Source organism: Oreochromis niloticus, linkage group LG4 (genome assembly GCF_001858045.2).
Source record: "Oreochromis niloticus isolate F11D_XX linkage group LG4, O_niloticus_UMD_NMBU, whole genome shotgun sequence".
In the NCBI taxonomy this organism is placed as follows: Eukaryota; Metazoa; Chordata; class Actinopteri; order Cichliformes; family Cichlidae; genus Oreochromis; species Oreochromis niloticus.
Genome location: NC_031969.2, coordinates 10,794,426 through 10,806,320, shown reverse-complemented (window position 1 = coordinate 10,806,320; position 11,895 = coordinate 10,794,426). Strand labels below are relative to the sequence as shown.

The 11,895-nt window shown below is 43.1% G+C and overlaps 1 protein-coding gene across 1 annotated transcript; it reads right to left on the bottom strand.

The window, feature by feature from the left end:
- Window positions 1-948: 948 nt before the first annotated feature.
- LOC112846766 (uncharacterized) lies at window positions 949-10,259 on the bottom strand. The gene is made up of 2 exons (XM_025906804.1): window positions 7,858-10,259; window positions 949-2,889 (listed from the first exon to the last, which is right to left on the bottom strand). Exons 1-2 carry the CDS (start codon window positions 10,115-10,117, stop codon window positions 2,120-2,122), a joined length of 3,030 nt encoding a protein of 1,009 aa, XP_025762589.1. The 5' UTR covers window positions 10,118-10,259; the 3' UTR covers window positions 949-2,119.
- Window positions 10,260-11,895: the final 1,636 nt, after the last annotated feature.

The window sequence follows — 11,895 nt, the reverse complement described above, 5'->3', positions numbered from 1 at the left end:
ATAGGGTCATTAACATATGACCCCTTATATAGGTATACATGTGAACGAAGAATACCGTGTGTGTATGTGTGTGTGTGTGTGTGTGTGTGTGTGTATCTGTGTATCCATGTGTGGGGGTCAAACTGTGACCCCAGGAAGACTCCCTAGAGCCGTCCATCTAAACAAAAGGCACTTAGACTAAAACAAATATAGATACGTTTATCCTACCATAAAGCAATAAGACAAGGTACAACCTCTCCCATGCTCCCAGAGTGTGGGTGTGAAAACCAGAACACTCTGGAATGCACACAATGCCGTTGCAGACTATTAAGGATCAAACCTCCTATCACTACACAATCGATTATACACCTCTAAGCATATATGGTTAAATATTTCTTAATACAAATGACAATAATAAAATATAAACCCAACATCTCCACCCTGTATTGTCATTTTATAAGGCTATATGGCGTATATATATCTCTTCAGGTCTACACCACTTGTCACCATTTTCAGTGCAGGCTTCATTCATACACACACATTAGCCTTAGCATCCATGTCACTCTGCTGCAACAGTATGTAGTTGGTAAAAGTGTTAGCAATCATTTTATTCACCATCGATCTTACACATGGCAAAATGCAACCTGTAAACAAGCAAAACAATGCCACCAATGTAAGAATGGGAGTCAAAAACTTTAAGAACATATTCCACCATGGTCCAGATGTCAACCAGGCTGTCCAGCCTTGGGACGTGTCTCCTCCGGATGTGTGGTCTGCCACATATTTCTGCAGAGCAGTTAAGTTCTGCAGTGCTTCATAGATGTCTCCTCCAGTCGTGTAGCCATCCGGGATAAACGTACAACACGTCTCTCCAATCAGCTTACACACTCCTCCTTGTGATGCTGTTATCAAGTCCAGGGTCAGCCTGTTCTGCAGAACCATCGTTCTGATGGCCTTTTGCTCCTCTGCTAAGGCTGTTCCCAGCTTCTTAGTGAGATTAATGTGTCGCAGTAGGGCATACCGGTTGATCTCCACGTGATCCCGCACCTCTGCAACTCCGATGTTTGGGATCAGACTTTGGAAGAACTTAGCTCCTCCACCCCAAATGCGGAATTCCCGTGGCACTCCAGTGTCTACTGTTACTCCAAAAGAATTTGGTGAGGCTATATCCACCTCACGCTTCCGTCGGTTGCTAGGGTGATGTTCAACTCTGTCCATGAAGAAGACATGATCCGATAACTTCACCAAGGCACACAATCCTCCCCATCCCTCAGGGAGCGATAGATAGGCTTTATGTCCACACAGGAAGTACCAATCAGCCAACACTCTTGTTCCTTTACTGCTCGGCACTGTCTGTGCACAGTCTGTCCACTTCTGGCTCTTTGCTTTTACTGGTATTCTGTAAGCCAGGTTGACCTTGCATTCGGTCCTCCTCAATGTCAAGTTCTCAGCACACTTCGCACTGGTCAAGCATTTCATACACCTGCTCTCATTCTCTGGAGGGCAGTAGGTGTATATGTATCCACATAAGTGAAGCGGCAGCTCCCCCACTGACAGTGTTCCATTGTTCATCACACACACTGGTAGTTGAGCTGCGTCTAGCTTATTCAGCAATATTATGTCTGGCAGCGGGTCTGACACTTGAGGCCAGGCCAATAAGTCAGTTTGTCCAGAACAATTCACGTTCAGAAGTGGCGACTTACTCCAGGTGATGTTCAGAGGTGTACTGTAGTTGGCTTTGGACCAGAGGACTCTGTAGCCTGGATGAGTTGCTAAACCTAACAGACACCAACTTCTGTCCTCTGTTATGCTGTACGGCCACAATCCAGATGTATATGCGGACAACGGCATATGAGCACACACATAGCAGTCCGTCCTATTGCTCAAGTGAGCAGTTGTATTCATAAACTGCCACCAAAAGTTTGTAGAATAGCCATGAGGGTATTGGGTGTGGTTTCCTCGGACATACAGGGTCTCCACTGCTGACCATGACGACATCAAAGCCATTACACCCAGCAGGGTGGACAACACTTTTCCAGCCATTCTGATGAGTACCTGTGGCTCAGTTGGTTTCTTCACCGGATTGAGACGAGGGGCCCTGGAGGCTTTCCCTCCCCTTTGTACCCGGCCTTCCTGCCACTTACTCCGAGCTGGCCTGGATGTGTGTCACCTTTTTGCAGTGGCTTTGGTGTATCCAGGTGGGTCGTTCTGCAATTTTCACAGCTGTTGGTGTTGTCAGCAGAGCCTGGTACGGTCCGTCCCACCGTGGCTTCGACCAGCACTTCCTCTTTATGACCTTTATCAGCACCCAGTCCCCTGGCTTCAGACGTTCTTCCTGTACAGAAACAGAATCATCTGGCAGATTATTTGCACTCATGACTTCTTTGCTTTTCAGCATTTTAATCATCCAGTCTGCTAGTGTGTTTTCTTCTTCTGCTTTATCAATATCATTACAAAACACTGGAACTCTAAATGGCCTGCCATATATTATTTCAAATGGAGTTAGACCATTATCAGTCGGCGTAATTCTCATATACATTTTCACCAGCTCAATGCAGTCTACCCATGTTCTGCCTGTTTCCTCCATTGTTTTCCTGAGTCTCAGCTTTACTGTGCCATTAGTCCTTTCAACCAGCCCTGCACTTTGTGGGTGGTATGAGCAGTGGTTTTTCAGTGTTATCCCCAGATGTTGTGACATTTTCTCAATTACTTCATTCACAAAATGAGGACCATTGTCACTGTATACAGTCTGGGGGATCCCATGCTCTGGGATCACATTTTTGCATATTACCTTAGCCACTGAAATAGCATCTGCTCTCTTAGTGGGGACAATTTCAACCCACTTTGAGAACGGGCACACAATTACCAGGCAGTACTTGTAGGTGTTACAGTTAGACAACTCAATGAAATTTTATGTTTTATGTGTTTTTATTCGTTGTTTTATTATCTTTCATTAACAAGCATATCATGAAGTGTTCATATATTTCATAAGATTTGCTGAACTTTTCCACTGTTGTGCAAGCTGACATTTAACTCTACAACAAAAAGTTAAAAGAAACAATGCACACCAACACAAGATTCAAAATGACCACGTTTCCTAGAAGAAGCAGCCAGACACACATGTGACACACACACACCCACACACACAACCGCTGGTTTAGAGGAACTTGTAAAAGAGGAAATGTGATGTGCTTGCATACGCGATGTAACCTCTCGCCAGAGGCCTCACCCATGCACGCCGCTGTTATTATAGTCTAACTGTCTGAGTGTCTTTATTCAACCTGAAGAATGTCTTATTAAAAATAAACTCTTGACATTTAATTGGTCCTTCGAGCCTGGATGTAGGACATCGAATTATAACTAATTTTATGCTCCAACGGAGTGACCTCGTCGTTTCCTGACATCGTGGAGAGCCCGCGCTGAAGTCTGTCGACAGCCTCTTTCCTATGAAGGAGAAAAGACCAACTACGTGAATTCGGGGTTGGCCAGCGTTCTTAGTAAGAGGTCCACGATCCTGGGGAACGAGGAGGAATCTCTGACCGGCACTTATATCATCATAACCAGGTGAATATTAACACTCGAAGACACATCGCGAATAATCGTCTTTTAGATTGACACTTTTCTAAGGGAAAAACTCGTCCTGTAGGGACTGGCAGTTTAAAAAAAGACTCGCTTGTAAGACGAAACTGGCAGTCCAGAAGAGACTCGTTTCGCAATAAAAAAAAAAGCTGGTAGTCTAAAAGACTCGCTTGTAAGACGAAACTGGCAGTCCAGAAGAGACTCGTTTCGCAATAAAAAAAAACTGGTAGTCGACAAAGTTTACTCCGGGAGTAAATGGGAAAAGGAAAGTGTCAATTAAAATAGGATTACACTGCCGCGTATGTGAATTGTTTGTATTTAAAAAGAGGAAGTGAGTGTCATTTGAAGAGGGACAGTAGGACCCTACACCACTTCTATTGTTTTCCTGTGTCGACTGAAATACTGGTGAGGAAGGGAAAAGGTTGCGCTTCATCGCATAAAATTAAGGCCGCCCTTGACATTAGGACAAGGGTAGAAGGCTGCCTTAATAACCTCCCCTAACTCTAATACCAGAGAAGGTCACACAGTTCTGTTTGTAGTATTAATAACACAAAATCAAAATGGGAAATAAAACAACAAAACTCACTGCTGACGAGCAGTGGCTAGAAAAGAAATGTCCAGGCGCCGGACAAATTAGTGCATATAGATGGAGAAATCCAAAGAAAACTAAATGTCCCACGTGAGAGGGAAAATGTAGCCCCTCCGCATTGACTAAATTAAAAGAAACCCTCCAAGCAGAAATAAATACTGAAAAGGAAGCTAAAAAGAAATCAAAACATACACAAGAGTTGTAATATTTTAAAGCATGGAAAGAAGAATGAATAGAATGCGTGAAACCAGATAATTCACACAAAATATATCAAATAAAAAAGAGAGATGCATAAGGTATATTAAGGCTGTGTCATTGTTCAGCCAAGGGAAATGTCTCCAGCTTGGGAAGGTGTGAAGCTGCAGGTTCACACAGACCCGTGATGGATACATAATAAAATATAAACTAATATACTATTGTATATTAGTAGTAAAGTAGTGTATTGTGATATACTATTGCTGTTATAAAAAAGGAAAAACAATACAATGATAACATTAATAATGACATACTATTAATAGGAAGAGGCACTTCAGTCAGTTATGATGCGAGGTGGAAGATTGTTAAAAGTAGTCTGAGTCAAGCTTAAGGTTTGCTCAAACTCAGTACAATGATATAGGAGATGAAGAAAATAAGGAAATAACTACACTAATCAGGTGCATAGAGACACTTGACCTGCTTGTAAACCTGTCATCTTAGATGAGACTTTGTTAAGATGAAGAGCAAACCTATACTAACAACTAATGAGCCAAACCCTGTATACAACAGCTAAAGCTACAGGTTTGAGAAGCTGAATAAAATGAATTAAATATGTGGACACTAAGCTGATGAGCAAGTTACACATTTTTTTTATTTTTATTTGTTTTTTAGAGCAGAAGCTGCATATTAAAGGTCACACATGCAGCTGTCTGTGAGCTCAGTTTTTTCCTCACACTTCTGCTCTGTTTCTGGCAGCAGCTTTTTCTTTTTCTTTTTGTGTCCTTGATGATGATAAAGTCCAGAGCCAGCTGAGGGCTGGGTTGTCTGTTTTGTTTTATGTGACAAGGCTGAGAGATTAAAACTTAGTTTCTTGTTTTGAGAAGAAAAAAAGAGAGGTTTTGTGTTTCTCAGTCAAGAACAACTACAATTTCATTTTCTGTTTTGAGACAGGATAATAATAATAATAATAATAATAATAATAATAATAATAATAATAATAAAACAAAGAGTGATGTTTTGTTTAAGTATTGAAGCAGGCTAATACTGCAACATATCGTCTAGTGCATGATCTGCGAGCAATATATGAAATCATCTTATTTATCTTTAAATAAACTCCAATTATGGAGACCTGAAGTCACATGCTTAGGGCACACCCTCAGGTGAAGGCAGAAAGCTACTAAAACAAAGAAAAGAAGCTATACAGAATGCGCCACAGCCACAAACTAAGCATTCATATTCTTTCTGACTCTTTGTGAGCCTGAGTTATGACCTTGGCTCCCTGTTTTTCTGCTTCCACCAAGGGTGGGGGTGACGCTCCCGTGGCATGTGCTCTGTTCTCTTTACTATCACAAAGAAAAAAAAAAGAGAGAGGCCCCTACTCTCTGAATACAATATTCTCTTCATAACTCGGCAGTATGAAATGTCATGAAACAGTGTAACTCACTCACAGTAAATCAGCAGTGAATCAGCAGTATAGGATAATACAAACCTATCTAATAAATCTAATGATTTTCAAATTCTTTTAACTAAGAAGTATGATGTGGCCTCCAGCAGTATTATGATTCACTCATTTTGATTACAGGTATAATGCAATATATGATAGCATAATAATCTCACAACTGCTACAAGCACATTTGCCTTCCTTAACACACGCGAGTGAAAGGCAACTGTTAAGAAAATGCCCTTTTGGGTGAGACAGGCCCAGAGGCCCTGCATGCAAGCGTACTAACACACATACATGCAATGAAGAGCAGCTTACACTAGAGCACACACTATATGTGCGCCTCTATATCTCACATTGGTGGAAGAAACAGGAAGACCGTGGCCAGAGTGTATAGGCCTAGTAAAAATGTGGATGAGATTAACCCAATGCTTGCAGAAACTGACACCATTTGAAATTGTACATGGTAGACCTTTTCCTCTGCCCATCACCAGTGAACCAATAGACAAGTCAGTCAGAGAAACAACCCTAGCAGAATGGATGACAAAACTGCTAGAGAACAAAGAAATAGTTCTGAGCAACCAACTGCCGAATGATTCTTCTCCAGTCTCTTCCAGGTTGAAACCAGGCGACTGGATCCTGATCAAGGTACTCCAGAGGAAAAACTGGAGCTCTCCGAGGTGGGAGGGCCCTTATCAGGTCCTGCTCACAACACCGACAGCGTGCAAAATCGCTGAAAGACCTTCGTGGATCCACCAGAGCCACGCCAAAAAAGTACAAGGGGACACAAGCCCAGACACCAGTCCACCTATCATCTAGTGATCTGTAAGTGGAGGAGAGGGCAGATTGGGTACATCCCGCCCTCTTGACTTCTCGCTTTCAGTCGACACACTAGGTGATCTGGTGAACTTGGTCGACCTGAAGAAACCCCATTGTAGCCCGAGCCCCGACCTAGCCCCACCTGCCCGGTAGAGTAAAGGAAGATCAGTCCAACCTGCAAAACCAGAAGAGCAACCCATCACCCAAGTAACTACTCAGACACTCACAAACAATGCCTGACATAGACGTGCAAAATGAACATTCAGACATTTCAGATGGAGAGGACCCAGTCCCCAACAGGACTCGACGACGATGCTGGTCAGAGGAATGCCAACTAATGCATAATTATGTACCCCATAACAAAATTGAAATGGCATTCTTTGTAAATCTACTACAAACTCTAGAAACAGTAATAAATACAAGTCTGCGTGCATGTGCTCCAAAAGAACCAATAAAGAACTTAATAACACTTCCGGTCACACCGCCCGAACTAGCCCATAACATGACCATGGTCTGCCTATGGAGACTTAGAGTTCCAGAAAAGCAGGGTGTATCTTTTGTTTATCCAAATAAGACACTGCAACCGGAATCTTCCTGGCACAAGCTTATAGCCCGATAGCAACTGAGGAAGAAGAAGACTGTGTTTAAAAATTTCAGACACTTCACATGATGTAGCAATTGAAAATGCGCGAGCAAGTGATTGTCTACTGAAGTCTATAGAGTATGTGTGAAATATATTAACAACAGGAGGGAATGTTGAAAGATTTTATGTTTTATGTGTTTTTATTCGTTGTTTTATTATCTTTCATTAACAAGCATATCATGAAGTGTTCATATATTTCATAAGATTTGCTGAACTTTTCCACTGTTGTGCAAGCTGACATTTAACTCTACAACACAAATAAGTTAAACAGGAAACAGATGCAGCACCCAAACCACAAGAGTTCAAAAGTGCACCACGTTTCCTAGAAGAAGCAGCCAGACACACATGTGACACACACACACCCACACACACAACCGCTGGTTTAGAGGAACTTGTAAAAGAGGAAATGTGATGTGCTTGCATACGCGATGTAACCTATAAATAAAGAACTGTTGCCGGCACTCAGGGTGGGTCTCGCCAGAGGCCTCACCCGTGCGCGGGGTCTCGCCAGAGGCCTCACCCATGCACGCCACTGTTATTATAGTCTAACTGTCTGAGTGTCTTTATTCAACCTGAAGAATGTCTTATTAAAAATAAACTCTTGACAGAAATCCATATGGATTACTTCAAATGGGTAGCTGGGTCTGGGAAACCTTCCTCTTCTAGGTCTGGGGTTCCCCTGAGCGTTATGTTTACAACATATTAAACATGCTTTACAGAAACGTTTTGAATAAGCATTGAATCCCAGTGTGAAAAACTGCTGTTCGACTGCTGCCACCATCCCGGCTGTGGAGACATGGCAGAGCCCATGGCTCAAAATTGCAGCAGTCCTATATAAGTTCTTAGGCAATATAGGCTTATCACAAAGATAGTAAACATCACCTCTCAGGCTCGCTCCTTTAGTGAGCCATAGTTGCTTTTCAGCTGAAGGTGAGTGTGACTGCATGTCTGCTAACACATCATGTGTAATGGGCATAGTTTGCTCCTGAGACGCCAGAATATGAACCCCATGTGTTCCAAGGGCCGCTTCCTTTGCAATTTTATCTGCAAAGGCATTGCCCAGTACAATGGGGTCAGTGCCACGTGTGTGTGCTGCACATTTACAAACCGCAACTTTACTGGGCAGCAAGACTGCTTTCAACAGGTCCTGTAAAAGTGTTGCATGCTCCACAGGTTTCCCTGTTGATGTTGTCATGCCTCGTCTTGACCACTGAGCGGCAAAGAAATGAAGTGTGGCATAGGCATATTGACTGTCTGTGTATATAGTCACTGCCTGCCCCTCAGCTGCTTTGCAGGCTTCTGTAAGAGCCACTATCTCAGCTGCTTGGGCAGACATGGAATGCGATAACTGCCCAGCACGGATGACCTGCACATCATCCACAACAGCAAAGCCTGTTTTAGTCTTTCCCTCTGCCGTTTTAAAACTTGAACCATCAACAAACCAAACCTTGCCCTCAGTGAGTGGTATGTCCGTTAAATCACTTCTAGGTTTACACTGTGTTTCCACATGCTCACGACACACATGTGGTGTACCCTCTTCCTCTGTGGGTAACAGTGTAGAGGGATTCAAAGTTGTACACCGCTTAATAGTTACGTGTGGCTGGGAGAGCAACAATGACATTAAAGATAAGTGTCTTGCTGGTGACAAGAATGTCATTTTAGTCTGCAGCAATAAAACATCCACCTCATGTGGAACTAGCAGGGTCAAAGGGTGAAACAAGACAATTTCACCAGAACACTTTACGGCTTCAGCAGCTGCACACACAGATCGCACACAGTGAGGTAAGGCACAAGCCACTAAATCCAGCCTCTTAGAATAATAAGCTACTGGCTTCATCCTACCTCCACACTTTTGTGCTAACATGGACGTCATAAAATGTCCTTTACAGTCAACAGTTTGAACAAAAGGCTTGTTATAATCTGGAAGCCCTAGAACTGATGCTCCTGTCAGCATCTGTTTCAGCATGCACAGAGCTTGCTCCCCCTCAGGGGTCCAACTCAAACTTTCTGACATAGCTAAAGGTTTACTGTACATCATATCTAGTAATGGCTGCGCAACTTCAGCGTAATGGGGCATCCATGATCGACAGAAATTTAGCAAACCTAGAAATTGCATCATGTGTTTCTTTGTCACTGGCCTAGGTGCTGCCAAAATAGCTGTTTTCCTCTCTGGATCTATGCTCTTCCCTGCTGCACTAAGTAGATGTCCTAAAAATTTCACTTCTGTCTTTACCCACTGTAGCTTTGAAAGTGAGGCCTTGTTACCTGTCTCAGCTAAGTGAGTTAGCAATGCCAATGACATGTCTCTACAATTCTTCTCTGAATTGGATGCAATTAAAATATCATCGACATATACCAACATCTGTGAATGTGATGGAATTACAAAATCAGACAGACAATTTGTAATATTCTGTGTGAAAATTGTAGGACTGTCACAAAAACCTTGCGGCAATCTGGTGTATGTGTATTTTTTGCCTTGATACGTAAAACCAAACCAGCCCTGTGAATTCTCATGCACTGGTATGGAAAAGAAAGCATTACTTAAATCTACCACAGTGAAGTGTGTCTTATCTGGCTTAAGCTGATTTAACAAGGTATGGGGGTCAGGGACGCATGGAGCTATACTCTCCACTGCCTGATTTACAGCTCTTAAGTCTTGAATCATGCGCCACGACTGTGAATCAGCCTTTCTAACTGGGAAGATGGGTGTGTTACATACTGCCTGTGGAGCTTCAACTAATATCCCTGCTTTAATCATATCCTCTATTACTGGTTTAATGCCTTCCACTGCATCAGGCTTCAAGGGATATTGTTTCACTCTTGGCCTAAAAGACGTTTTGGGCTTTATTACTACTGGACTCGCTGTAGTCATCAACCCCACATCAGTCTTCCCAGTAGACCAGAGCTTCTCTGGGACCTGTTTAAGCTCCGGGTGATCTCTGACATCTACAACATATCATTCTACTGTGTCATTCTCACCCCCCTCTAAATGTGTTTGTGGTGTAGTATGTGTCACCCATCCCAGCTTTTTACGAAAGATGCTGCGCTGCATGTCTGTCTCCCAACCCCCTCCAGCTTGCTGCCACATTCCAACACTCTCCCCCTGTCTCACCAAAGATGCTAAGTCTGACCACCCAGCTGTGCCACTCTTTGTCAGTGAAATATGTGGTGTCTGCCCTGTAAAGAGTTGTTGTGCAGCTTCAGAAAGGATCACACTACATCCAGCCATGGTTTCACCATCAGTATATATTGCTTTTATGGTGATTCTCTGTGGCCCTAATTTCAGCACTTTATCTGTGTAGGCCTCATCAGGCCCAGGCGTGGTCTTAAATCTCAGTGTGACATGCAAGTCTTCTGGCGCCTGTGTGTTGTGGCTGGTTGTCAACATTTCCTCAGCTGCAGCTAACAGTTTACAGTTCATTTGATCAGGTCTGGAGGCCGACAGGTCAAGTGTCCAGTAATAATGCAAATCCCCACTGTCCTGATGAACCATTGTCTCAGCAGTTTCTCCTTTTCCTGCAGCTATCATCCCAATGGATGTTGGAATTATTGAAATTCCAAGTTTCATCATCATATCTCTTCCCAAGAGGTTCACCGGACAAGTTGGGCACATTACAACTGAACCCTGAGCTGCCTCTCCCGTGGTAGGATCTCTAATCCACACAGGTTTAGAGATTCTATGCTGATTTAACTGACCATTTGCAGACTTCACATAAATTGTGCCACTTGAAGGGTCAACTCCTGACACATGATCTTTTAAAACAGTTTTATCTGCACCTGAATCACACAGAAATTGAATGGTTTTACCCTGCACGGTTAACGTGCGAACTGGTTTTACTTCTTTCCCTGACAGATTTAACAATACTTCAGTTAAATCTAGAGTCTGAAACACAGGCTGTTGTAAATTCTGGCAAACTAGGGGATCATTTATACATGTATGTGTGTTAGCAGTGTCAACAGGTGCTAGTCATTTATTATAATAAGGGTTTTTTGCATCAGGACGTCTATACTCTTCAGGCATGCGGTCAGGGCACTCTCTTGCATGGTGCCCCTTTTCCCCACATGCATAGCATATATCATTCTTTTTGCCACGGCTCCCCCTAAATTGCCATGAGCCCCTATTTCTCCTACTCCTGCCTCTATTTTGCTCTCTTCCAGCCTGTCCCTGAAACAAAATTTCACCTGCTAAAAAGGCAGCGGCCGCAGAGCTTTGTGATTTTTTATTTTTTTTATTTTTAATAACTTCCTGTGCGTGGCGGGCCCAATTCATGCATTCAACGGACCCGTCAGTGTTATGACTAACATTTTGTTTTCTGATAAAATCAGCAATGGGTGAATGAAAGCCATTCATCAAAGCATGTTTTAACTGCTGCTGATATGGGCTGGCCTTCTCCGCACTCTCTTCAAGGCCACTATGCACTTTGAAAACTTCCTCTAATCTCGCCCTGAATTCATGAACATCCTCTCCTTCTTTCTGCACACATTGGGCAATTTTGTTGTAATCTGCAGAAGCTTTAAAGGTAGTTCTAAGACGCTCATAAACCCCATCAACTTGGCCTCTTAAATTTGCATGGCCATAGGGTAGGACGGTATTACCATCCCTCCCTGTGTAGGTGCCTCGCACCCGAGCCCAGTTATATGTGAGACACT

Coding starts and splice junctions, on each gene's coding strand:
- LOC112846766 (XM_025906804.1), bottom strand. CDS start 10,117: ATGACTACAGCGAGTCCAGTAGTAATAAAGCCCAAAACGTCTTTTAGG. Junction 2,890..7,857: donor ATTTGAAGTAATCCATATGG/ATTTCTGTCAAG, acceptor ATAAAACATAAA/ATTTCATTGAGTTGTCTAAC.